General features: G+C 44.4%; 1 protein-coding gene across 8 annotated transcripts in view; it reads left to right on the top strand.

Annotated features, from left to right (window-relative positions):
- Positions 1-25,439, top strand: part of LOC105833132 (semaphorin-2A) — a 325,878-nt gene that overhangs the window by 291,431 nt on the left and 9,008 nt on the right. For all 8 annotated transcript variants that reach the window (XM_036283108.1, XM_036283119.1, XM_012674605.3 and 5 more), the window contains 4 exons: positions 5,323-5,410; positions 10,681-10,732; positions 24,085-24,147; positions 25,187-25,294. In XM_036283108.1, the coding sequence (XP_036139001.1) occupies positions 5,323-5,410; positions 10,681-10,732; positions 24,085-24,147; positions 25,187-25,294 (311 nt within the window). The remainder of the gene's footprint in view (positions 1-5,322; positions 5,411-10,680; positions 10,733-24,084; positions 24,148-25,186; positions 25,295-25,439) is intronic.

The following is a 25,439-nucleotide window of genomic DNA, read 5'->3' on the forward strand; positions in this document are numbered from 1 at the left end:
CTCGCCTCCCATTTAATCCGCAGTCGATCCCTAGTTACCCCGCTAGCCGAATCTATAACCGAGACGAAATGTGAATTCGCACGCACCTGGCAACGTTCGATCAGAACTCGTGCCGCGAGGGTGAAATGAAATCGTAATCGTCGTCATAGTTACGCGTCGATTCCCGCACGTGTTCCAAAAAACAAGGTACAAAAGTTCTTAGATTTCAGTCAACGATATCGTAACACGGAGAACATTAATAGTACGTTAACCGTACCCGGGAGGGAGACTTCAATCGTATAACGTACCTAAATGCTACTCCATTCCGAGGCCCTTTGAACTATAAATCCGTCACTGTTCTTGGCGAATTCGATTAACAACACGAACGACAGGTATCAGACGCATGGTATGATCGATACTATGGGGAGGAAACCCGGAAAGTTTGCACAATGCCCGGCGGCGCCTAGCACTGGGACTTTCGGTTTCGAGAAGAGTGTATTGTCGTGTCGAGGTCCAGCGAATCCGCAAGCGGAGTAGACGAGTTCCAAACATGTCAATTCCTGTCAAGAGCCGCGGCCGAGGTGGTCGAGTATGTGCGCATACACACGCCTAGTTTGACCCCCTTGCTCGAACCAACTCCTGACAGACACGGAGAATAGAAGACGCGTTTCACATCGGATAAAAGGTCCTCGAAACGCGTCAGCAGGTTCTATCCCACGCGATGATCGTGCCTTGACCGAAGAGCGATTGCGAATCGAGACTCCAGAGAGACATTCGATCCCCCTTCTTTTTTTTTCGCCTCTCCTCGTATCGTGTTACCTTGTCCTGAATTTCGTTGCCATCTGTACCTACCTTCGAAAAACAGGTTTTATTTAGTTTTCGCTCTGGCGTAATGAAAAAGTAAGTGCAGTAAAAAATGTATCTGGCCTTTCAACGAATATATATCTGTTAAAAATGACTCGTATAACTCGTGGAAGTTCATACGAATCGTTGCGAGAAAGCATTGCGATACATCTTAACCATTACCGGGTAATTTGTTAATCTTAAACAAAAGTTCTAGACATAATACGTTTCTTTCTGCGTATTATGTACGTGAGATCTATTTGACCGCTCGCGCCACGCATCGCGCAAAACGTATCTCATTTTTCAAAGTCAGTATGCGGTGGATACCCGCACACAGCGAGATGGATAGCATAGGAAGCTAAAAAGGGCGCTTTTGCAATTGAAATTACCGCGATGGAGAATATTTTCGCTATCCGCCGCGGGTACGGCACCTTGCCTCAGGCTCAAGGGATTAAAATAATAATAACGTTGGAAATTGGACATGGCCATGGCGGCGGCGGTACCCTCGTAATCTTTGGCGGCCATATGCCGGTGTCAGCTGGAACGAAGCCAGACGAATGTAAAAAATGATCGCGCGTCTAATCTGCCATTGTGCGGGCTGAGTTGGGCCCCGTCGACCTCACTTTATTCAATTGCAACTCCGGCTCTCTTTATGGTCTCGCATTTCCTTTCGTGCACGTGATAGGGAGAGATCGTATGGTGCTGCACGTGCTCCAAGGATTCCGCTTGGTTGCCGATAAGAGACGCGCTGCATAAATCTGCCATAAAGATCATCTGCGAATACGAGAAACGATTGTGCGGCTTCGTCCGTCGATCTCGACGGTAATCACGCGCGGCGGATCGAATCTACGATAAATCTCTCGAAAATAACTATCAGATTTTTGTACCTTTTTCGGGATACTCGCAGTATGTACCTTCGAAAATTTTGTAGATTTTCGAGATTTTGTATCGCAGTAATCCGGTCGCGTCGATTTTTCTCACGGGAACACGAAGATACGTTCATATACGTGGTTGAGCTTATTAAACTTGAATAGCATCGATTTCAAATCGATTCACGAGGCTGTGAAGTGATCGCAAAAGCGGCTATCACGGTAAGAAGAAAGTTCCTAGAAATCCCTGATTGCTCACACGGTTACCCAAACTCTGATCGTCCTCATCTGCCTTTCAGTGGCGATTCCATTCAGCGCTCATTGACTTATAATCTCTATTGTCGCGATTTGCATTCAGCCATCGATGCGGTTTGCTTCTCCGTCGAATTTTACATGAATCTCATTTATACTTGGCAAATGCATAATTTGCGAAGAACGGAGCAGTGACTTATACATTCAGATCAGCGAAAAATATATTAAAGACAAATATAATATAAAACACGAAGTATTCTCAATCTTTGCATTTTTCCATATTTGTATCTCTCGATTTTTGTACCAAATATATCCCAGAATATTACAATCATCTTGCTTGAATACAGAAAAAAAAGAAGCGATTAAATTTTCGATAAAATTTACTTTTCAACTGTATATTGGAAGAAAATTAAAGTATATTGATGAGATACGTGATAAAGTAACACTGTAGGATATATCAAATGAGTTTTCTAGTAAGTCGGATTATTTATTGCTTGGACCGAAGCCGGATGTTTGCAAACAGCGATTAAAGGCTTTCGAGGGAAATGCATTTAGATGCAAAAATGTGTACACAAGACTAGGGAATTGGAGCATGACACGCGAACGTACATAGAGAGGATTTAAAGAGCGAACCGTTCTCTCTCGCTGACATATTGAGATCCATAAAGTTAGGTTGGATCTAAATCAACAGTATCAACGATAGTTTCGCTAAAAACGACGCGTATTCCAAATTTATCTCAAATTAAATGTAGAATCTGAAAACGACGTTTATCCTCAAAGTAATTTCTACCTTCTCGTTTTAGCTTAATAAATAATTCAGTTAACTGCTCTTAGTTTTACAAGAGGCACGCGCATATACACATACATATATGCGTATTATATTCATAATCATAAAGAATTGCTTGGATAATTATTTGGTTTTTGAATCAACGAAATACAGATTAATTTGTGCGTTTATACATCTATATATTTGCGATGGCAACGACTTCTATTTCCGTGACCCTTCTGTTTTTATAGCTCTTCTTTTTTTGTCAGATATAATGGCCGCGATAGCAAGATTCCTAACGATTCTAGGTCGCTGACACCCACTCGGTGTGCTTAATTAAGAAATACTGTAAAGGTATTAGGCCGTTGCCGGAACCACCGAATTCAAATGGATGGTTTCCGCAACTAGGGTCGTTAGGGTGTTATCACGCACCGTTAACAACCTCGATTAGCGATTGTATCGTCCCTCGAAGTTCAGCGCACGTTCTTACCAGAGTGCGTAGCAAGTAATTTACGATAAGTAGGCAGTGTGTTTGCTCACGTACGCGCCATGGACGTCTTTTAATGGCGGTAAATTACATGATGGTAAATATTTGTCGGAGAACTCAGCGGCGGCGGTGGTAGCGGTGACGACGCCATATGTTTCTCCGGCGCATCAATATTGAACGATTAATTATTTATATTATACACGTATCGTATATAATTAATTAATCAAATATTGGCACGCGATGCAATCGAAAATAATGTAACAATTATCGAATAATTATACGAGACGCGAAATTGTATAAAACCGCAGCAAGTCCTATAATTACGGGCCGTTTAACGAAGTGCTGCGAGAACGGCCGTTCTAAATTACGCGTTGACTGGGTCGACTACATATATCTTGCAAGAACGGTTTTGCTGAATGAACATACAAAAGTGGCTACAACACGGGACACATTATTACTGCAATTCAGAACGTATTCCCTTTGCGCTCCGCACGCTTAATAAATAACGTTGTACCAAAGGGACGGACGGGTTCTGCCAGGCTCTACATAAATAGAACTTGCTCGCGCGCGTCGACGTTTATCCCATTAACAATCGTGCGAGTCGCGGCGCGGCCAATTTTATCCGCGGGGGTCAGAAATAGAAGCGCCCGCGGCCGTCAGGATGCAACAGTTATATCAGTTACTCGGATACAACGAGCGGCAGGTGCGGATGTCGCCTTTCGCAGCGGGCGATACTACTTCATTACGACGATAAGATCGAAATAAACTGTCGCGGTGGAATGTATGCTTACGTATCCGAGGGGAGGGATGAAGTGAGTGTGAGCGAGCGACCGAGCAAGCGCGTTCGGATGAATCGGCGGAAAAAAAGGAGGGGCGCGAAACGGCCGTGATGCTCGCGAGTGAATATAAATTTCGAAATCCCCCGAGGGGTGGGCGCAGTCTAGCCGTGGTCTATCTGGGCCGATCTAACGACCTACGGGTGGTACATCGGTTTTGAATAAGTCCGACGTTAGAGGGACTGGCGTGGCGTAACGTCGGTCGTTCCGCGGAGATAAAGCAAGATCGCGCGAATTTCCGCATCTCCCGCGCGCATGGAAATATAGGAGGAAGGAGAAAGGGGCAAGGAGGGGGTGGGGAAAGAGAGAGACGGAACAAGGGATAGATACGCAGGAAGAGTAGCTCTGTTCCAGAGTAGGAACCCTTTTCATTCCACGTCGGCCCCTCCTGATACCGTATAAAATATAGTATTGTTCGCGCTCTGTTAGCCCGGAGTGGAACGAGTATATTTAGAAAGGGGTTGTGCTTTCTTTCATATGTTAAGCAGATCAGTGTCGATGAGATAAAAAGGAGGAGAGCGAAGTCGGGGTAAGAACCCCCCGGTCGACCGTTCTTTCTCGTTGGCGTGGTAATGCGGCTGGCTCGTGAATTTTACGCGCCTTAGGTCAACGTGCAAACGAGTGAACCGATTTGACCCGAGGTTCTTAAATCGTTTCGGGAGTTATCACGTTCGTTTCAAAGTACGCGGCGCATTCCTCTTTTCATTCTTTTTTTATTTTATTTTTTTTTCCCCCCCCACTGAAATCGCAAAGGGACGAGTCTCTCGTGCGGTTCTTAAATTTTCACGAAGCTCGTCGCGAAACTCGAGGAGAGTTAAATACTCTCTTCGTCCCAGAATTTGTTCGCAAAGCGCAAGAACTTACATTTACAGGGAAGACAATTGCGAAAGTTCCTCCCGGTTCTTGGGAGCTTTATTCGCTAATATTAACATGCGGCTCCTCGCGCGAGTTGATCTTCGACGTTTTCCGCGGCGCGGATTTCAGAGGAATCCGCGCGCCGACCGATGGAACGAAAATGTCGAGCGCGCGCGTTACGTGCTGTGTAATTCCGACGAGTTTACGGTAGAGATAAGTCAGAGTTGACTTTAGCCGGATTACCGGCGAGGTCGGCAGGGCGGTAGAGCAACGCCTTACTCTATCCGGCCGTTATTATAAAAGTCGTAATGAAAATCTAACGATCCGCGGCGCGGCCGCGGCGGCTTCGGCTTCGCCGCGTTTCCGCGGCACGGAAAATGAATTTCGCCGCACTACGACGTCGCATTTAATCCCCTTATTTACTTTTGCTTTCAGAACACGTGCGGGAATTCAGCTGCGGCACGCTGTACTACAGGACGCTCTACCTGGACAGTAAGAGGGACGCCCTGTACGTCGGGGCTATGTAAGTAGAACTTTTTCCCTGGCTCCGTAATAAAATGTCACGCCGTGAAAAATCCCCGGGAAAAGTTGCGACGTTCCCTCGTCAAAGCCCCGAGGACAGAGGTATTACGTCAGCGCTCGCGCGCGCGCGCGCGCGCCGGGGCTACATACGTGCCACGCTGCGGATTTTTACGATTGCCGTGATTAAAATTCTACAACGCGTGCGAGGCGCACTCGGCCCAGGCCGAGATCCTGCCGTTTGATTGAATTTTCCGATGTCATCGAGTCATCGAAATAATAATCGAGTAATCGAGTAATAATCTGAACTTTGAGAGATTATCCGTTACACATGATATCAGCTTTCGGGATAATAATTATATCGTCGCACAGGCTACAGGTGGAGGTGGTGTCTCGCATATTTATGGAGAGAGGATGTATTCGAAACATTTTCATCTTACACGGTATTCAACTCTGTTGTAACTCGCGCGAGTTGCGTGCATATTTCTCTGTTTACTACTTTGGTTATTATTGTTCGTGAAAACCGCGGACTTATTTACTTGTCTACGCTCGCTTTACAGAAGATGATCAGAATCCTCTCGCTCTAGATGTTTTTACTTTGCGGAAAAGGCAATTTACTTGGAGCCTTTGAGCTGCGGAAGGAAACGGCAGGAAAAGCAAACACACAATACAAATCGAAACTGACGATCTTGGCAATTATAATTGTCGACGAAATGAAAAACGCCGTGTCAACAGAGATCAGAATTAATGAATTTGCTATTTCATTCTTGAAACGTAACAACTTGGATATTACATTCTCGAACGTGTACATATTGCGAGTTTAATATGCAAAAATTTGCTTAGACAATGACCCGAAACCAGCCATTCCACTTATCATTAATTTCTTGCGTTAGAATTGCTTTTGTTTTACATACATTCATAACGTCAAGTTCTCTTCGATATACACGCGTCTCTTAATATTCCCTAATTCCCATTTCGATTCAGATCTCTCACGCAACCAGGCAAGCCGTAATTAAAAGTTTCACGAAGAGTTCCTTGCCGTTCCATAGGTAGCCGTAATAATCCGTTAAATCGATCGGGTCTCCGTTGTTCGCACGAATATTGGGTTACTATTTTCTCAATGGTGACTCGGCGGGAGCAAAAGCTAAAGGGCCGGCCCTATACCCGGGCTCGGTATAGATTGCGGGGAGAAACGTCGCATCATTATCTCAACGGAGTATTATTTCTTGATTCGATCCCAGCCGCTTCTGTCGCTGCCAACCCTCACCTACAATTCGCTAACGTTCTGCCCGTTCTCCTTTCCTCTCTTTTGTGTTCAATCCCGCCCCTTAATTTAGTAAATGCCAGCAAAATGTTACGATAATGGAGACACAGCGGAGATGATCCCAATACTCGCGGACATGAAGAAATCCCGAGACAAAGAGAGAGTTAGGAACGATGCTTGTTTAATTCCTTTGGAAGACGGAACAAATCGTCTTACGAAGTTTTCTTACGATTCGAACGTGCGAGTATGTTTTCGTCAACAAAGAAGAGACACACAATTGGCTTCGGTTGAATCATTCGGGAGATTTACAACATTTATTTTCACACAAGCGAAGGAAGTGTAGTAGAAATAACAATACAATTTAATTTTACTTCAAGAAAATAAACATATATATGAACATTTCTAATATGATAATAAGAATTAAATAATATTGACACTCGAAACAAAAAATATACAACCTTAGTAATAAAAAGATAAGGTGATAATTTGAACACAAAGAGAGAGCTCAAAATAAAGAAGATAAAAATTATAGTTTCGTACGGCGGACAAATAAACCATCACTATCGTATAAAAGTTTCCGTTTTTAAAATCATTCTCTCTCTCTCTCTTTCTCTCTTCTCTCCCTTTTCTTTTTAGTCTTTGCGACGGGATGAGCTTGCCATATGGGGCGACAAAAGAAAAAGCGCAGTTACGATAAATTGTATTTCTTAAGGAAAGCGGCTACTTCGACTTCAACGTTTCCTGTTTCCTGGCTTCGCTCCACGTGCTTGGTTCGTCTTGTGTATATACATACGTATCTATCTACAAAACTACAATATCGAAGAGAATTCCGATAAGAGCCTGAAAGGAAATCGTTTCGATATTCCTTCTCCAACGGTTTAAGCTTTAAGTTTCATGATTTCGGGGACATAATTTTTAAATGGCTTCCGAGGCATTCGGTCTTTTGCATATCGATCCACTCGCGTGACCTCGCTGGATCGCGCGATTTCTTTTCTCGTGTATTCCTCTCGCTGTACCCGTGTTCTTCGCGATACCGTTTTTCCTCCGTTATCGCACGCGACGATCGATACACGCGCGAGCATCGTTCCTCGTTAATTAGAAAGGTGATAGCCATTAATTGTAGTTTGAGAATCGGCACCCGCGTTGCGGTTCGCTCCGCAATTAAGGCACGCTAATTGAACGCTTCCAATTATCAAGCCAGAGGCCGCTGGCGAGAAGCGTACGAAAAAAAAAAAAAAATAGCTCGCTTATATCCGTGTCCGCGGCTCGTGTCTGTTGCGCGTCTAGCGAAATGAAGATAAAAATTCGTCGGTCATGTTTTCATCTCGTTGGGTCGCATCTGCCGTTTTTCTCGCCAGACTTCCATTGTACTGCCGCGACAATTCGACGGGACAAGCAACCGCGATCGGGGATTAGCACGTCACATTTAATCGGCAATCGGTTTTCCTCCTAATTGTCCCCAATAACCATTGCTGGTAGCGCAGCGGGAGAGATTTCACCTTCGTAATGCCCTCTGAAACAACCGGGGAAAAGCTCGAGATAGCGTGAGGGAAGTGAGTTACGATCGCGAACGCGCTAGCGAGATGAAAACGGTCACGAGCTTGCAGAAGCAACCGTGACAATTGAACACTCTTTCTCTCTCACACACATTTTCAACAAATGTTAGCACTTCGGATGTCGTATATCGATTCAACAGACTGCAGCTGATAAAATTGTACAGGAGAATTAGCTTAGACTTAATTCATGCTAAATCGCGTATCTCAACCGTAACCGTCTCCATTCGTTTTCCATATCACTCTATTACTTACCGCTCGCGCGCACGTTTATTTTCCACGTCATTATTATTTTATGAAAAGTGACGTATTAAAACGTCAGAGCTGCATTGCGGTTTATTGAAACGGGGACGTAACGTTATTCCGACGTGTGCACATTCGTTGATTTATACTGGGAATTATTAAAATCGTTCTATTATGTTAAACCCACCTCTTCTCGCGGCCATACGTCTCTTTCCCGAAGGCGCCGGGGTAAATAGCACTGTTGCAAACGCCACTTCTCTTGGCCCTTGTCATGTATTCCCCCAGAGTAACGGGGAAGCCGGGAGGAGAGGTAGATCTCGACGCGTTGGATAATGCATCCCGGGTCAGAGCTGTCCGTCACGCACAACCACAAATTCAGACAACGATGCTTTTCGGATTTCGCCCGGCATTCGTCAGGCTCCTTCTCGCCCATGGTGAAAATGTCCGTATTACGCGAGTGAAACCTACCCTATGCTAGACATGAAAGCGTTGCGGCTGTTATCTCAAACCGCGACCTATTTCGTGCGGAAACACAAGGACAATTCGCATGGTCATAGCATTGTTTAGAGTCTCGCAGATGTTATATAGATCCGTCGCTTTAATTAAGTCTTTGTTCCTATTTGCATAATTAGCAATGAAATTTGTTGAAATTTCTTCCGCAGTCTACAAGGCGTCTTTAATAGTTTAAGAAATTGCTGTACGACCTCGGCAAACTGCTCGAGATTTTAATTAAACTTTCCCTCGAAAGCCCTTAAGGCGATGTAAAATGTTAAATTGAACCGAATTCTTTCCCCGATTCTCAAGTAACACTTTCTTTATTTTTAGAAAATGCTCCACTTCTCGTGGAAGCGTGTCAATGAGATCTTAATGAAATTTTTCCTTCGCGATTTTCAACGGCGAAGTAATTTCTCGGTTTGATTACGCACGTTTTACCAATTGGATTTCAAAGGGACTGAGCGATGACTTCGCAGCAGCCCGCCTTTTGCGCCGAGTTTCCCTCCCCGCAAATTACTTTCCTACGAATTTTTTTCTTTCGATAGTATGAACGACGTGCCAGCACGTAGACGATACTCGCCTTCCCTCCCTTCTCCCCTATCCCTCCGCGCGCGTTTCCTTTCCACCTGCTGAACCCTCTGAAAGTTCACCGAGACGAAAGTTCGACGCGGGTAGATTCCAAAGTACGGATTTGTTTTTCCACATCGGTATTTACTTTTTCACGGCGCGATGCACAGAATGAATGAAAAAGGAGAGCCGCTGAGGGATAGGTCTTCCTCCTCTTTCTTCGTCTTCCTCGTTCCTTCTCTCTTTTTCTCTTTCGCTCTTTTTCTTTACGTTCCGCGAGCGCATTCCGTCTGACTGCGTATTTCTATTGAAAGGCGATGATGAATGGCTATTGGGATAAAGTTATGCGGCGCGCCGGCGTTAATGTTGCGAAACACACACATTTGAAAACTGGGTAAATTCGATTTACGATCGGTGGCGCCCAGCAGCGCGTATACCTTTCACGTATGATCGAGTGCACCACCACCTCAGATTGCCGCCGCGATGGTCGCGAAGAGATTTATATGAAAATCGTCGCACGGTACCCGCGGCATTGATAGCGACGCGACTGGCTGCTATATTCATCGAAATACGTGAAACGTATCATTTCTACATTGAAATTGAAAATTAATGCCGTGACAACCGATGCGAAATTACTAATACTAACGGCAGTCACGTCGACGAGAACTTTCACGGGACGCGTTGCGTAATTCCCGTCGTTTTATCTCGAATCGTCGACTCCGATTCTTATTATGTCTTATCCGTCAGTCGCAAACGCGAACGATCTCTCTCGAGGTATAAAATCCTAATAAAAACAAACGGTACGAGAACGACGTGACTTCGGCCACCGTCGGGCAAAGAAAAGACAACGCAGAACTCGGTCAGAAAGGAGCCGAGCTCGTCCCACTTTGCCCTCCGGTCTCCTTTCCCACCCTCATAGAAATTCCGTGCCGTTTGCTGGCGCTCGCCGTGGCGTAGAGCCGTAAGCAAAGTGCCGCGGTGTTACACACAACTATACATAACCGTGGCGAGATAAGGTAAGGTCGAGTCACGGAGAGTAATGCATCTCGCAGACGCTGGGAATGAAAATTTACCCCTCGACCCTTTCGTCTATCGCGACCACGCTTAATTCGATCGTTACGCTAACACGAAACTTTCCTCTTCTGTTTTCAGGGACAAGATCTTCAGGCTAAATCTGAGTAACATCAGTCATTCCAACTGCGAGGTGAGTTGTCCAGACTTTTTTCTTAATTCTACTTTCCGGTACCCATTCGCGCGTTTAACGTGCTAACGTGCGCCATCTTGTGTTTATATCGAGTTCGCGCGTCTGAACTAGCGAATTAAACTCACAATTAAAGTCGCGTTTAGCTTTAAACGTGAAAACGTGATCCTCCTTTGTGCTCCTCAGTTTCGATGAAGCTTCTAGAAGCGACTAGCTTCATCGAAAGAACTTTAACGAGATTTATAACTTTTAATTACATAATACGAGCGATAAAATGTTTAATTTTAATATATTAAAAAAAGGAGATCGTTGTAAAATTATATTTTACAATATAAGGATATATAACAGTCTTTTCTCATAATACGTTAAAATTGTTGAACTTGAAATGAGTGGGATATAATTTTAATAATTCCATCGACAGAGCTCCATCTATAAGCTCTGTCTCTCATTTTTCTTAAACACATAAAGAATTCATTTGCCAGTAAATCTCAGAAAGAACTTGGTACTACACGCGCTCTTTTCCCCCACCCCGTGGTCGTCCTCGTATTGATTAGCATCAAATGTCGCATAATGTTTGGTCCCCGTTTGAAGAGAAGAAGGGGCGATAAAACCAGACCCCGATCGTAACTTGGAAAGTGGGCTCCGCTCGTCCCCATAAAACTGTCAATCATGCATAGCCGAGCGAAACGACACCGACGTCATCGGGACAGCTGACGCATATCTGCCGGCTAAGCGATCCATTGTAGGCGAACGAATCGTACGATGATTTTTCCACGCTCTCCCTCTCGCCCGGCGGGATTTAAAAGCTCATACACTCTACTCGCAAAGTGCATATTTGCGTATTGTACAAATTGTGTCCAAGATATAAACAATTAAGAATGCATTTTAATTACGAGGTTTTTACAGAAATATTTTGCCTACCGTGTCGTTCCTTTTGACAATTTTTATTTTGTTATTTTCAAAACATGATTTTATACGTATATACATAAAAGTTTTTTCAGAAATAGATGGACAAACTTAGAGAGCATATTCTATTCATTGTAAGAAAAAAAAAGTATATATATAAATTGTTATGAGTGTTTATAATGTATAAAGGAAGCACTTGCGAATTATATATATATATTTTTTTTACGTATATAATATGTATATATATGCTGTCGAGTGGATTTTAGCAAACGCGACGCGTTCGATTGCTGGAGATTGAATCAAAATTGCTACGTCGAGATCTCGCCTTCGATGCCTCTGCGTCAGGAATGGTGGTCAGCTGCCAGACGCTCGGTCCGGGAAAGGGAAAATTGCTTTTTAACCCTCTCCGTTTACGACAAGATGCGACGAGTCGCTTCCACCTGGCGGTGGCTATCTACGATCCCGCTCATTCGGCTGACTCCGTCCAGGACGAAATCCGATCGTCGACATTGTTCGTCGATTTGTTCCCTTCGGAGAGACAACGAACGCCCCGCGGCTCGATTGGAAAATCACCTCGTACTCCTCCACCTGCCTCGACCTACAGCTTCCGGCAAGAAGTTCGTATCTTCGGATACTTGGTGCAACGTTGAAGTTTCTGCGCGTTATCGCGATTTTACAGTGTCGGTTTCTACTGTTCGAGAAAATAGGCGGTTTACCTTGGACTTTCCTTGTGAAGGAGGTGAAGAATCCTCGAATGGTATAACAAAACACTTTGAACAATCAATGTACACATCTAGCGAAACGTTTTATTCGAGAGAAACTTGTAGACAATTTTGATTATCGCCTTACCATATATAGCGAGCGTATTCTTTCTTGGAAAAGATATTAACAGCAAAAAGATCGATACGTTATCGCTTTTTTTATTAAAAGTTCACGAGATTATTGTTTTTTTTTCATCCTGTCTAACTTAAACATAAAAACTCGGATGGAAGAAGAAAAAGTTATTTTTTAGGCAGATCGACAAGGCGATCGACAAAAATAAAAAAACAATGAAACAATTCTCCAATATGTACAAAGAAACGACGATTCGAAAATACAATTATATTTGTATCGTTAAATCCACCACCTGTCGCAAGAATGAAAAACGTGCACCCTTCGAACAAGAGAGAAACACACACACACAGAGAGAGAGAGAGAGAGAGAGAGAGAGAGAGAGAGAGAGAGAGAGAGAGAGAAAACGCACGGTCGCTCCAGTCGTTTTTTGTCGGTCTTCGTGCCAGATGCTTGTGGTAGCGCTGAAACTAATTTTAACGTGGATGACAATGCGGTCACTGGGCACACAGAAACCGGAGCGGAGACGCGAAAATGTCGAAGCACTGCGTAATAGTTGCTCCTCGCCTCCGGGCGTTTCGCTCGTGATCATTAAATAGATACACCGAGCGAATTGATGTACACGCGCGAGTTATTCGACACGGCCGTTCTGCCCAAGTTACTCCGCGGAGCGTTCACCGCGGAGCGATATAGAGTTTGCACGAACGTAACTTGCGTTCCACATGCTGGGTTTCCACTGGGCAACTTACGCGAAAATGTGTCAACGATAGCGACGAAGTTGTGGCCACATGCACTTTGAACTTAGAGAAAATGATACAACGATAAAATAATTCCGACGATTGCCAGCGGGAAATAATTTATTTCTTAATTACGAGTATGTTGTATAATGTAATATGCGTTAAATGATAAATCACATCGATGTGTGTACTACAAAACATGGAAACGTTCATCGAACTTTGCTAGATTTGGTTTTTTTTTTTGCAAATTTTATCGCTGATTTCGCTAGTCCGCGATCCATTCGGCTCGGTTACAATGAAATCGTATCGTGAGGTCGCAATGTGTTGCCACCATGGAGTTCGACTCCATTGAGAATTAACGGGCATGGAATTTTGATTTTCACTCGTATTTGACCGTAAAACGTTAACGCGGGCTCGAGCAGACCGCAGAAACCGACTCCCTTCTTTCGTTCTCTCTGCTGAGTCCCTGGAGCATTTCGGTCTGCGGGGGATGCTGTCGTGGGGTAAACTGGAAAGCGAGATACGTGGACGTGAGGCGGAGACGCAAGAAAGAATACCGTGCGTATAGGATGATACAATTTTGCATTTTACATATATGCATGATGATCGTCCGGCTGCCAGAAGCAGGGAAGGATCGCTGCGGGTGCTGTGAGAGAGATACAATGTCGAATGGGGTCAGATCGACTTGAAGGCTTATATATATATATATATATATATATATATATATATATATATATATATATATATATATATAATTCTCGCTCGACTTCTGGAGTATATATATATATATACTCCAGAAGTCGAGCGGGAATGTTAAAAAGAAGCATGGCACTGAGGCGAGGAATAATGAAAGGCGAAAAAAGTTTAATCATTATCTAAATATTCGTTTTTAATGTGATTTTTAATACGACGAATATAATAAACTACATTGAAAAAATTATTGTATTCTTAACTTATAAATTTCCTCTTATTTTTATAACAGTTTCTTCTAAAATAAGCATTCAAAAAATTTTCTAAAGGATAGATCAGTAGCAGAGCTTATTTTTGAATAAAAATATATAAAAATTAATTGAGGGATTTTATAGAATTTATTCTAGGATTGATGTTCCACAATATAAAAGAAAATTAATTTTTTATTGAACCATATTATTAAAACATCTTCTGCCGCAATCATAAAGGTTAAATATAAAAATAAATAAACCAATAAAAATTATAAATATCTGATCTTTAAAATATGTTGTCTAGGACGATTTTTTATTATCTATCCATTATTTAATATCACAATGTTTTATGGTTTTGAATATCAAATATTGTGTGCTGTACTGTCTATGTCAAATTATATCGATATAATTGTTGCAATTACTAAATAAAATATTGTATAAAATATTCATTATCCAGGGTAAGAAAGAATATATTCTTACCGTTAAAAAATATTTTAGAAAAGAAACATATTTTCTTATCTATTCTATTAAGAATGAATTAAGAATCTTTTTTTCTTTTCGAGAATACAATTTGTTCAGTGTACAGCGATTAATTTCACGTCTTGTTCTGAATTCATTTAAAATATGAGACTATTTGTTCGGGGCCCATTTTTTTCCATAAATTTCCATTCGGACGGTAATCGAATTTGGTTACATTCGAATAAGCTGCGTAAAACAACAAGAGTAATAGAAAGGCTATATTTTCCGAAATTTAAGATGTACATTTAAAACAACATATTTTCGGGAGAGAAAGTGAGAATGGAAATTCGGATACATTCGAGACTGGTCGAGTCGGGTCGATCTCGATAACATCGCTACAACGTAAACCTACCCTTCGCTCGGGAGACAATGTCCCATGCTAATCCTGCCTCTGTTACAATTTCATAAGGGGAAGAAACGTTTCGTGCGTCCGCCCTGAGGGACCGCACGCGTTCCAAGCGAGTTATAGTACGTGGCTAGAATAGACGGCCTGGAGCTTTAAAAGCTCGCATATCCTACAAAGGGACGGTTCTGCACGACGCCCGAAGAATACATGCGAGTTGCACGTATTTTCGCCCCCGCCCCCCTCCTTGGCATTTTAAGAACGTCCAGCATAACGGGTCGATGTAATTAACGCGCATTTCTATAGACGAAGTTTACGATCGCGAGCGTATTGGCGATTGTCCAAGATGAACCGCACATTCAGTAGATTTATTAGCTAGACTGTAGATTTGTGTTAGGAAGATTTCGGATACGTTTATTCGAGGATCATTCGACTATGATGCTTTTATTTATGAATTACGTTTCAGTTGCGCAGCTTAGAAAATAAATAAGATAGCTGATGCGGAAATAGTTTTTCGTAGCGGAAGAGAGAATAACTTTTTCGAGTAAATTCATGCTCGGTGGAAATATAGCAGCATTAACCGCTTTATGGTTTTGAGCTATAACCGGCAAACCGGGCAATTCCGCTTCTGCGGGCGTGCACTCGTGCGATTTTTGTATCTTTATCATAGTCTTTGAGGACGTGCATCGAACGATAAGACTAGTCTCGCTCGGGTTCACCTTTTTACGCGCGCGCGTATTACATCTGCACCGAGACTCAGGTTTGTGCAATACGGGGGAGGAAGAGCGCGCGAGTCGATTTGCAGCGCAACGGCATTACAGTAAGACGGAATCGCACTGATCGATCTCGAACGATCGGCAATACGAGCGTATCGATCGGGCCATCGCGGGAAAGGAGTCGTCCATCGTTGATCGCATAACGAATTCCGACATTGGATGCCTGATCGAGACGAGCTCGGCCGCGCCGTGAATAAAGCATGCGGCAGTTCGAGATGGGAGAAGCAGGAAGCGATTGGAGGAAGCGTCCGCGGGTGGAGGGTGCGCGCGAGAAGGATGGTAAATGGAGTAAAAGTCAAACGCGCGGGGCTCGCGGAGAAAATCGAAATCTATAAACCACCGCTACGTCCAATAAAGCAACGTCCAATCGGGAGTGGGGATCGAACGTCTCGCCGACAACGATCGCCTATATACCCGTAACGGGCACCTATCCGATATCTATAGAGCTGTTGCACGAAAATCGCCCGGCGCGGGAGATTGGTCTGAGACCGATGGACCGAACCAGGGCGCGGGTTCATTCGACGGCACTGAAGTATTAAGGAGCTTTCCTTGGGATTTACACGGCTGTAAAATCGCGAGTAGGATACGGTGGTTCGATTGAAAGAATCCGGATGTGTGCGGAAGTTGAGGAGAACACACTTGACATTCCACGTACGCGCCACGTACACGCAGGTGCACGTGGCCGATACAGGACGGCACGTGCTCGACGTGGACGACGCGCTCGCGCGCCAGCAAACAATTTCACCGACATCTGAAATATAAACGGCCGCCCCCTGCGCTGCTTCCTAAAATGATGGTATTAAATATACATTTAGCACCGGGCCGCTACGTGTATACCTAACTTCCTTGTCTTCCTCCTTCACCTCTCCCTTCTCCTCGGGAATGTCTATCCCTAAACTCGTCGCGTCCGCCTTGTCTCACCAGCCCTCTCAACTGGGGACGGATGGGCACTTGCCCCCCTGCGACGCGGAGTTTATTGCGACAATGAATTCGGTACGAGACCAGTAGCGAAATTTCAGTTTGGCAACTACCCTCGTCCGTCAACAAATGGAAGGTTGTCCCAAAATTGGCGTGACGTTGGTGATTTAATGCCTTTGAATTTTTAAATACTTTTAAAAGATAAACGTGGTACGTCCATCTTCGCAGTGCACGGAATTAGAAGAATGCGAAATTGTAAAATAAAATTTCCGACAATACAGACAGCCAGTATATACTATATACTATGAGAAATGAAATTGTTATTCTTAACACTGTCAGGTGTTACAAGTTTTATTTAATATAAAATTTTTTGCCAGCCGGTATTTTTATTACTCGCCTGCTATTCTTTGATATTCTACGCGCGTGAGAAGTACGTTCCCCTTTTAGGACCATCTAAAGCTGATTATCGTGTACGAGCGGTTCTTGCGAAGTACATAAATAGTATATACACATCGTAACGTTATCGACAAGCCGGTAAATTACATTATGCGCCGATATATTTACAGGCTATATTGAAAGTGGTGTTAAGCGCGAGTATCGTCTTCCAGGCTCTCGCTTCGCGCGTTTCGACGAGAAATTAATTACAAGGCTTTCTTGTGCAACGTGTCCCTCTATCGTATATTGCTCGCTCGCAAGCTCGTCGCGAGCAGATTACCGAATGGTCGCACTTTCTTCGGCGTCTCACCAGATGCGGCTTTATAAATCAGTTTCTCCTCCCGTAATCAAGCGGAAAGTATACGCTCGTAGGGGCAAAGGACAACGCAAACGGATGGGCGCGAAATGAAAAATTTTCGAACTTCCGCTCGGACTTCTTGTTTCTCAATTTTCCAACTCGTTGTATACACTTCCCATTTTCTTAATTTTTCCTATTCCCCTCCCCCCACTTTATTTGCTCTTGCAGCACCAACTTTGCGCGTACCAGAAATGAATTTGCCCTCGGGCCAGCAGCGGGACTCCTTTCGCTCTGTAATATCCTTAACATCAGGTACAAGTTGCGGAAAACTTCTACCGGTAATTCGTTTTTTCACGCTCGTTACATTCTCATAGTCTCTGCCGCTCGTAATTTCCGGCGGATTTTTGGCGTACCAAGGAATCACGACAGGTGTGTCACGAAGATGTTCGATCGAATCCTCTATACATCTCGATACGTCTCTTCTCCATCCATCTCGCGCAAATCAGGCGAGCAGAAACTTGTAGTGCGCGAGGACGTGAAGCGAAACAAATGAAAGAACGAAAGACGCGAGAGAAACTGCGCTCCGGGAGTGAAACGCGCCGGCGGTTCCTGTTTCTTAGTCCATGTCTGAGGTGGAAAACCTGCAATCGTCGAGCAAACACCGAAATTGTAAACAGAGGATCCTCGACGGAGCTCACTACCAGACTCATCCCAGATGGTGTTCCTCAACGACGTTGGTAATTGCAGACTACGAAACTGCCCTTATTACTCGACGAAGTGACTGTCAACAGCACTTCCTCTTCGATCTTCGTCGCCACCTTCGCAGACATCGCTGTTCCGCAAAGTTCGGTCCACATTACCATTTTCTCCGTTATTTAAAACTTGTCCGTTCTCGTTTGATAATCGAATTTTTGTTTAGAGCAAATGTACGAAAAACTCAATATTCTGTATTTTGTAAATTACTACAATGGATTAAAGAACAAAGTTATTTTATTAATTTATTTTTCATCATTATCTTGTGACGCATTATCTTTCTTATAACATCTTATAAACAGATTCGGAATCGCTCTTAATCGCTATTAATTGTTCCGTTTCTCTGTACATTCCTCGCGTTCATTCACGTCGTTCGTTTTTGTCGTGCGAATCACGAGTCGCGCAAGAAAAGGCATGATACGTGCACGTGGTTGGCAGTAAAAAGAGGTAGAACAGGAGAACAGTCGTGCGAAAGGAAAGGCATTGCACGGCGCGAGCGAGACTAGAGTGCCTTCTCTTGCGAATTTATGGTGAAAGTGTTTAAATAGCCATACAGACCCTCCACCGTCGTCGTCCTTGTTGCCGCCGTCGTCGTCGTGCAAAATGCTTCGTCCCAGACTGCCATTAAAACGCTCGTCGAAAAAAAAAAAAAAAAAGACGAGCGAATACCGCTGGTGCTCGAAACATTCTACGGCGCAACGACGAGAACCGCGCGAACGATTCTAAATTGTTCAAAGGAGTTTGGACTGGGGTTCTTACGATGAATGCTCTTTTAAGCTAATGAGGACGTTGCTCACGCGGTTATAAAATCGCGGACTAAAATGAGCACTCGTGAACTATCCGGGTGGGACGGTGATAAATATAAATAGGTACTAAAATGACAAAACGTAAGAGCGGACTATCAACGTTATGGTGCGATTCCGAGCGGATTTAACGGAGCATGTTACGCGCGTCTGCGCCACGGTGGAAATCAAATCGATAATTTCTTATCTCCGGACGGAAGCAGCTACGTCCTTCGCGAACTTCCCAACGTGCTAGAACTTTAGTCGTTAAGGAATTCCTTCTAGTTCATTGACTTACCGTAATTGATACGAATAACCGAAAAGCCTTCTGTTGCCCCGCAGGAAGCTGATCGCTCAGCGGAGATCTGTCGGCGCGACGCACCGGCGGGAATCCGGGGAGCGAAGTGTATCACCGCGAGAGCAGATTATTTATCGCTCGATATTTGATCGATGACGACGCGGCATCGGTATGCATTGGGGTTGACCCTCGAAAAACACCCTCTTTCGCAGTACGGATAGTACTGACGCTGCTGGCATAAGAAGTAAATCACAAAAATGGAAATCCACGATATCGGATTGGAATCAATATTGAATGCAGATTGAATCCCGGGTCCTCTCGCTCCTTCCCGTCCTTTTTTCCCTTCCGCGCGTCTCCAACCGTGCGAGGCTGCGGCAGGGCGAAAAGGTGCGGAGTGACGGCTTCCATTAGGAAAAAGTGACTTACGGCGCCGATCGACAACGAAAGGCACTTTTCGTCCTGCTGAAACGTCAGGTCAGTTCGCGAAAATTTTATGCGTAACGAAGGTTACCACCTGACACGACTGCGAATCAAGGATGTAGAAATCATCCGCCGCTAAAGGGACAATATGATGCCGGTACGTCATTTCTTTATGAATTTATCACGAGTGCATTCGCTCTTACTTCGTATACCATTCACGTTTCGATCGTACCATCGAGGTGCTCTTCTTAAAGCGCGTCAGTTGAATAAAAAGATTCGACACGACGGAGAAAAGAAACAGTTTCGAAAACGTGCAAAGATTTTTGCAAATTGTCCGACGCAAAAATAATAGGACGTATTAAAGTTTTCCCCCTCGGTACACCGTGACAGTATAGGTGGCGCGTGATCAGGAGAGCCTGAGGGGGGACTCCGTCTCCTAACGGTCCAATGTCCGACATTACTATTTGATGAGATAAAAAGCGCCGCGGTGGCCTCGACTCGTGAATTTTTAAGGGAGCCTCGCAGGTACCGTTACGTTCCTCCGAGTTTCCGAGGTTAGGGGGTGTCGATACCCCGGGGATGCCACAGTAGTCTTCTACCTTTAATATTTTAGCACGGTAAATTATACGATTCCTCATCCTCCTCCTTGCATACGCGCCGATCTTCCACTTTCTCCATCTCCCTCTGACGTTGATAAGAACTTTGATCCGCGTAAATGTTTTTCTATTTGCCAGCAGAGAAAGGAAGTATGCATAAAATATAATGTATACGCGTACTTTGTTTATTATTTAAGAGGATAGCGCCCTTTCACTTATTGTTACAGATTATAACATAAAATCGCAACTTTTCTATTTGTGCAAATTAAAAGATTAATTCACATGATGAATGTTTTTCTATTTGCCATAAGAAAGGAAGCGTTCATAAAATATATATACGTGTATTTTTTTAAGATAAAAAGATAGCTTCACTAATTTTACTTTATTGTTACAGATTGTAAGCGAAAAATTGTAACATTTCTATTAAAGCAAATTAAAAGAATAGTTTAGTGATTCACATAATCATCTCGGAATGAGTCATGCTCGGAAATAATTACTACCCGCTTGTGTGTCTTCAATGCTACGTTTGTAATTGCCCGGCGCCAGTATTACTGGAAGCAGTAAACTGAAAAGGCAAAAATCAACGGCGTCGACAAAGGCTGAGGCACGCGAACTGCATAGTACGTTCGTTTCGAGGAAGCTAATCATCTGCAAGCCGTTTCTGACCATACTGCAGAATTGCATACGCGCGCGTACATACACACACACACACACACACACACAAATCTTCAACGCGCCCGAATTTCAACGATGATTAAGCTCGAAGCGTAATGAAGAAAGGAAAAGACGAGGTCGAGCGAACGAACGAGCACACGAGCAATGACAGCCTTTGAGCGCTTCCCTATCGTAACGCCGTCACCTTGCCAAGAACTTAATCAATCCGAATACCGAAAGTCTGAAGCCGTACGCTTCAGCAACTCGTAAGCCTTCCAACGGAGGAAGCGAATGAGAGAGGCTTCCGCGCATAAGTATAAAGAATCAAGCGCAGTCGAAATGGGACGTAAATTTGATTTTTTTCTTTCCGAGACAATTTCGAAGCAATATTCTTGAGATTTCGATGTTATTTGATCGATTCATAAATTTTCCAATTGAAAATGTAAGAAAATTTTGCAAAATACACTCTACGAACTTGCATACTTGCATACTCGAGGTAATAACGTAGAACGCGCGGATGCGTTAATGAAAAGCGGTAATGTGACATTCACACCCTGTCGCGGCGAAATGATAGGGGAAAATCCGCGACAGTCGGATTCCCGGAGTTTAGAGTAGGGCATACACCGACGGGCGAGGAGAGGTGATGGGAGATATTTCTGTTTAATAGTCGGCGTATCATGCCGGTAATGGAAGTCGAGGCGTTTGCATGCCGAGAGGCACGCTCCGATGCTATAAAGTTAATGGCGTCGTAGGCGGCGCGATAAAATGATGCATCGTGGCTTGGTGACAATATTATTGCCGACAGCTGCACCTATGTGTAACCTTTTAGATCTCCAGCGCCCGAATTTGTATTACGAGAAGAAATACGTGCATACGTGTTTTTGATCCCAACGATTCTTCGATTTCTCTCTCTCTCTCTCTCGAATTGAATAACAATTAAAATGGTGACAACCGCGTTTTACGAGATTGCTGCTAACGACATACTTGACCGAATAAACGCGTAACAACGCCAGTTAGTATACTCGATTAAAAGCGAATGCGCGTAATCCACGCGCTCGAAATCAGAATTCTTTACGTTTTACGGCTGGCTTTAAAAAGTCACGTTATTGTAATGCCAGTGTATTTTGCGGAAGAACGCGCGAGATTTGAAAGCTTTCTCGCTTTTTATCTCTTCGTCTTTGCCGCGAGGTTTTCCATCCGCCGACCGTCTTTCGCCCATTTCTCGCAGTCTTCGCGCTCTCCCATCTTCGTGCCAAGCTTACGGAATTGTAATGATTAGTATAACGAGAAGATCCGCGGGTGGGGTTTACGGGCAAGAGCGCGGATACCGGGAATTGCTCCGGTTTTAATTACCGCCGAGCTACCGGCTGTGTACACCGGCGCTTTAATGCACTGCGGTGCTTAACGAGTAATACGTCGTTATCAACGTCCACGCGGACGGTACGGAAACCATCGTAAATGATTTTAACGGTTCTTCCAAGGTGGAACTCGCGCGCACTCCGGGCGAATCTTCCCGAGCAAGATCGAATACGGTTCGATGGCAGCTCGCCAAATGAAGACGGATAACACGAGCGAATAAGATGGTTGCGAGTAGCCGGTTATCACCGTGCCATTATTTCGTGTTGCGTACACGCGCTTACGTCGGAAACTCCGAGTCGAAGTTTACGCCTGTAGTCACGAGTAGCGCGTTACTCGCGCGGAACTGCTAGACGCGACGCTGTTTGTAAGTGGATTATACTTATAATGGGACATTCCGGGTCCGTTGTGAATATTGCGATCGCGCATATATGTACACCGTCGTCGTACGCCGCCGGTAAATCATGTTCGCATCCGCACTTCAACCGCGCCGCCTGGATTCTCGCCAACGTACATCGCATCCGACAAATTGTGCATAGGATGTGACTTTCGGAGTTCAGCGAATCGTATATGTAGAAACAATATTGTATATTTATCTGCTCCGCAATGCGGGGATTTTCAGTGCGTTACCGTTGGCGCCGAGTTCATTCACTCCGGTTTGCAAAATTGCAAACGACACTACACCGCGAGCGATACGTTCTCGGTTAACTGCCACGAGACGCACCACTCGAAATATCTCTCTCGAAAGTGGAGAGATGAATCACGGACCCTGTGATTGTACCTCGTGGAAATTGCTATGATTTAACGTCCTACGTCGTCTACTCTCGTCCGTGACCACTCGTCACGAGCGGCCATCGCGACGCGGGGCGATTCTTTCGGTAATTTATTGGTCGTAGATCAACGTCCGGGAACGCCGCGCCGTTTCGAACTCACCCTTACCGTTTCGGCCGGGGACAATGTCGAACATCGACGCCGTTTCTGGCCGTGACACTCCCGGACGGAGCGGCACGCGACGTCCCCGGGAGATCGATCGTTAAGGTCCGAGGTGCGTTTCGGACGATTGACCTTGCGACCAAACAAACCACTTCCTGCGATCATATTCCGCCGACGTGGAGAAGCAGCGCAATGTTGGGGGTGAGAAGTCGTTGCGCGGCATGACCATTACAACGAGCGTGCATTTGCGAAACTCGTTTATTCCTAAATGTTTTCACGCAAGGACATCGCGTCACATTCCGGAATAGAATGCCTTGCTGTTATGAGGGAAAGAGAGACCGTGTTCCTGTCCGGAACAACACTAGGAACGCATTTCAAAGCGAGGAGAAAAAGAAGGGAAGTTTCGTAATCTTTTCTCGCGTGAAAATCTTCTCTTCAAGCCTCGAATATTGACCTTATTCTCCGGCGCGCTTCTAGCATCTTTTCAGCCGCGATACAAGGAGCTGTTGCAACGGCTGGTGCAACACAAGACTCGCAAAATGTGAAGTATGCACTTCCAACGTTGCTTGTAAGGTCGAGCGTGTCGAACGACCGACCGTGTAAAAAGGGACACTTACAAAGGGGAGCAGTCCTACAGACTTCCCTCGAAAGATAAATAATTACGGGGTCGCTTTCGAAATAGAAAACTTGTCTCTCGATGTAAAATATTCAAGTTTTTTATCAAATTTTTAAGCTATATTGCAACAAATATTATGCGTATGCATATGTATGTGATATATGATCTCCCAAAGTTTTTCTAATAATTTTGTTTTAATTTACGATACGCTCTGATGTAATTTATGTGTTCTCTTTGTTGCAGAGAGATGCTCTAAATTTGGAACCCAGCAACGTGGCGAATTGCGTGTCGAAAGGCAAATCGGAGGTAGGTTTTCTTTCTCACAGTTTTCGGTTTGCGCTCTCGTTCTCATTGTGCGCCGTCTTTGAAAAAAATTTTAATTTTCCGGTACCGTCAAACTGGCCCGAGTGCGCCCTGAAACAGGAGCGCCGGAGAATTGTGATTGCAGAAAAAGACGTCGAATGTACAAACGCCGAAGAGGGAAAAAGTCACGAATAGCCGACGTGCTGTGAAAAAAAAAAAGACCGGTTTCTTTGAGGGCGCGCAACGGCGAAACGGAAGACGCGAGCTCGCTTTTTTAATAGACACCGCGATGTCAACTCGGTGTCACTCCGAGAATGTATCTCATTTGTATCTTCAACGCAAGCATTCTTCGTTCCGAATAATCTGCATCAGCCTCTTATCGTTCCGTATCTTAATTTCTTAATGTACAAGTATATTTAAAATTTTCTTAAACAGGGTCTTTTTTATCTTAGCTACTTTAATCAGATGAATTTTAATAAACCTTAGCATAAATGTCGTAGCGTGTCAAGTGAGGAGACGTGACGCGAGTTTTCCCAAATCGCCGTCATCATATATCCTCGGCCGAAAATTAAAGTTAACAGGAGGTCTGATTTTTTAACGCGCGTCCATTTTTATTCATATCTCGAAATCGCGGTACCACGGTCGCAGGATAAAACGAGCACGATCGCGTTCTGCCTCGTAGACACGCGCGCGGGCGCGCGTTCGCGCACGCTTATCACAGCTTCATTCGTATGCACCGTATACGCGTCGTCGTCGAGGTGTAAGGTCCACGCAAATATTCCCTACGTGACGACAAAGCCAATTCATTTCCCGTGCACCGATTCGCCGCGAAATACGCGCACGACGTGATCGACCGCGCGACGCCTCTGCCGCGCACGCGACGCGATCTTTCGCCTTTCCCGACGAGTTCGAAGGGAACTTTAGCGGCGTATTGAACTCGTCTACGCGCACTATGCACTATTGTCTGCAACGATTTTATCATCGCCCATGTCGCGCGTCGCATCGCCGAATTTAATTTTCCCTCCGACCTTTCTCTTTCCAGCATTTCGACTGCCGAAACCATATAAGAGTGATACAGCCGATGGGAGACGGCAATCGGCTTTACATGTGCGGGACGAACGCGCATTCACCCAAGGACTGGGTGATTTACGTAAGTTTTCATATTACTTTGTATATAGAAAACAAATAAAATTATTAATATACCTTTAATTCTATTTTTTTTATCTGTCTTTATTAGATAAACATTTAACACACATTCTTGTTTTCTGATTCCTTATGTCAGACCATAAGTCGTT

Source organism: Monomorium pharaonis, chromosome 1, assembly GCF_013373865.1.
Source record: "Monomorium pharaonis isolate MP-MQ-018 chromosome 1, ASM1337386v2, whole genome shotgun sequence".
NCBI lineage: Eukaryota > Metazoa > Arthropoda > Insecta > Hymenoptera > Formicidae > Monomorium > Monomorium pharaonis.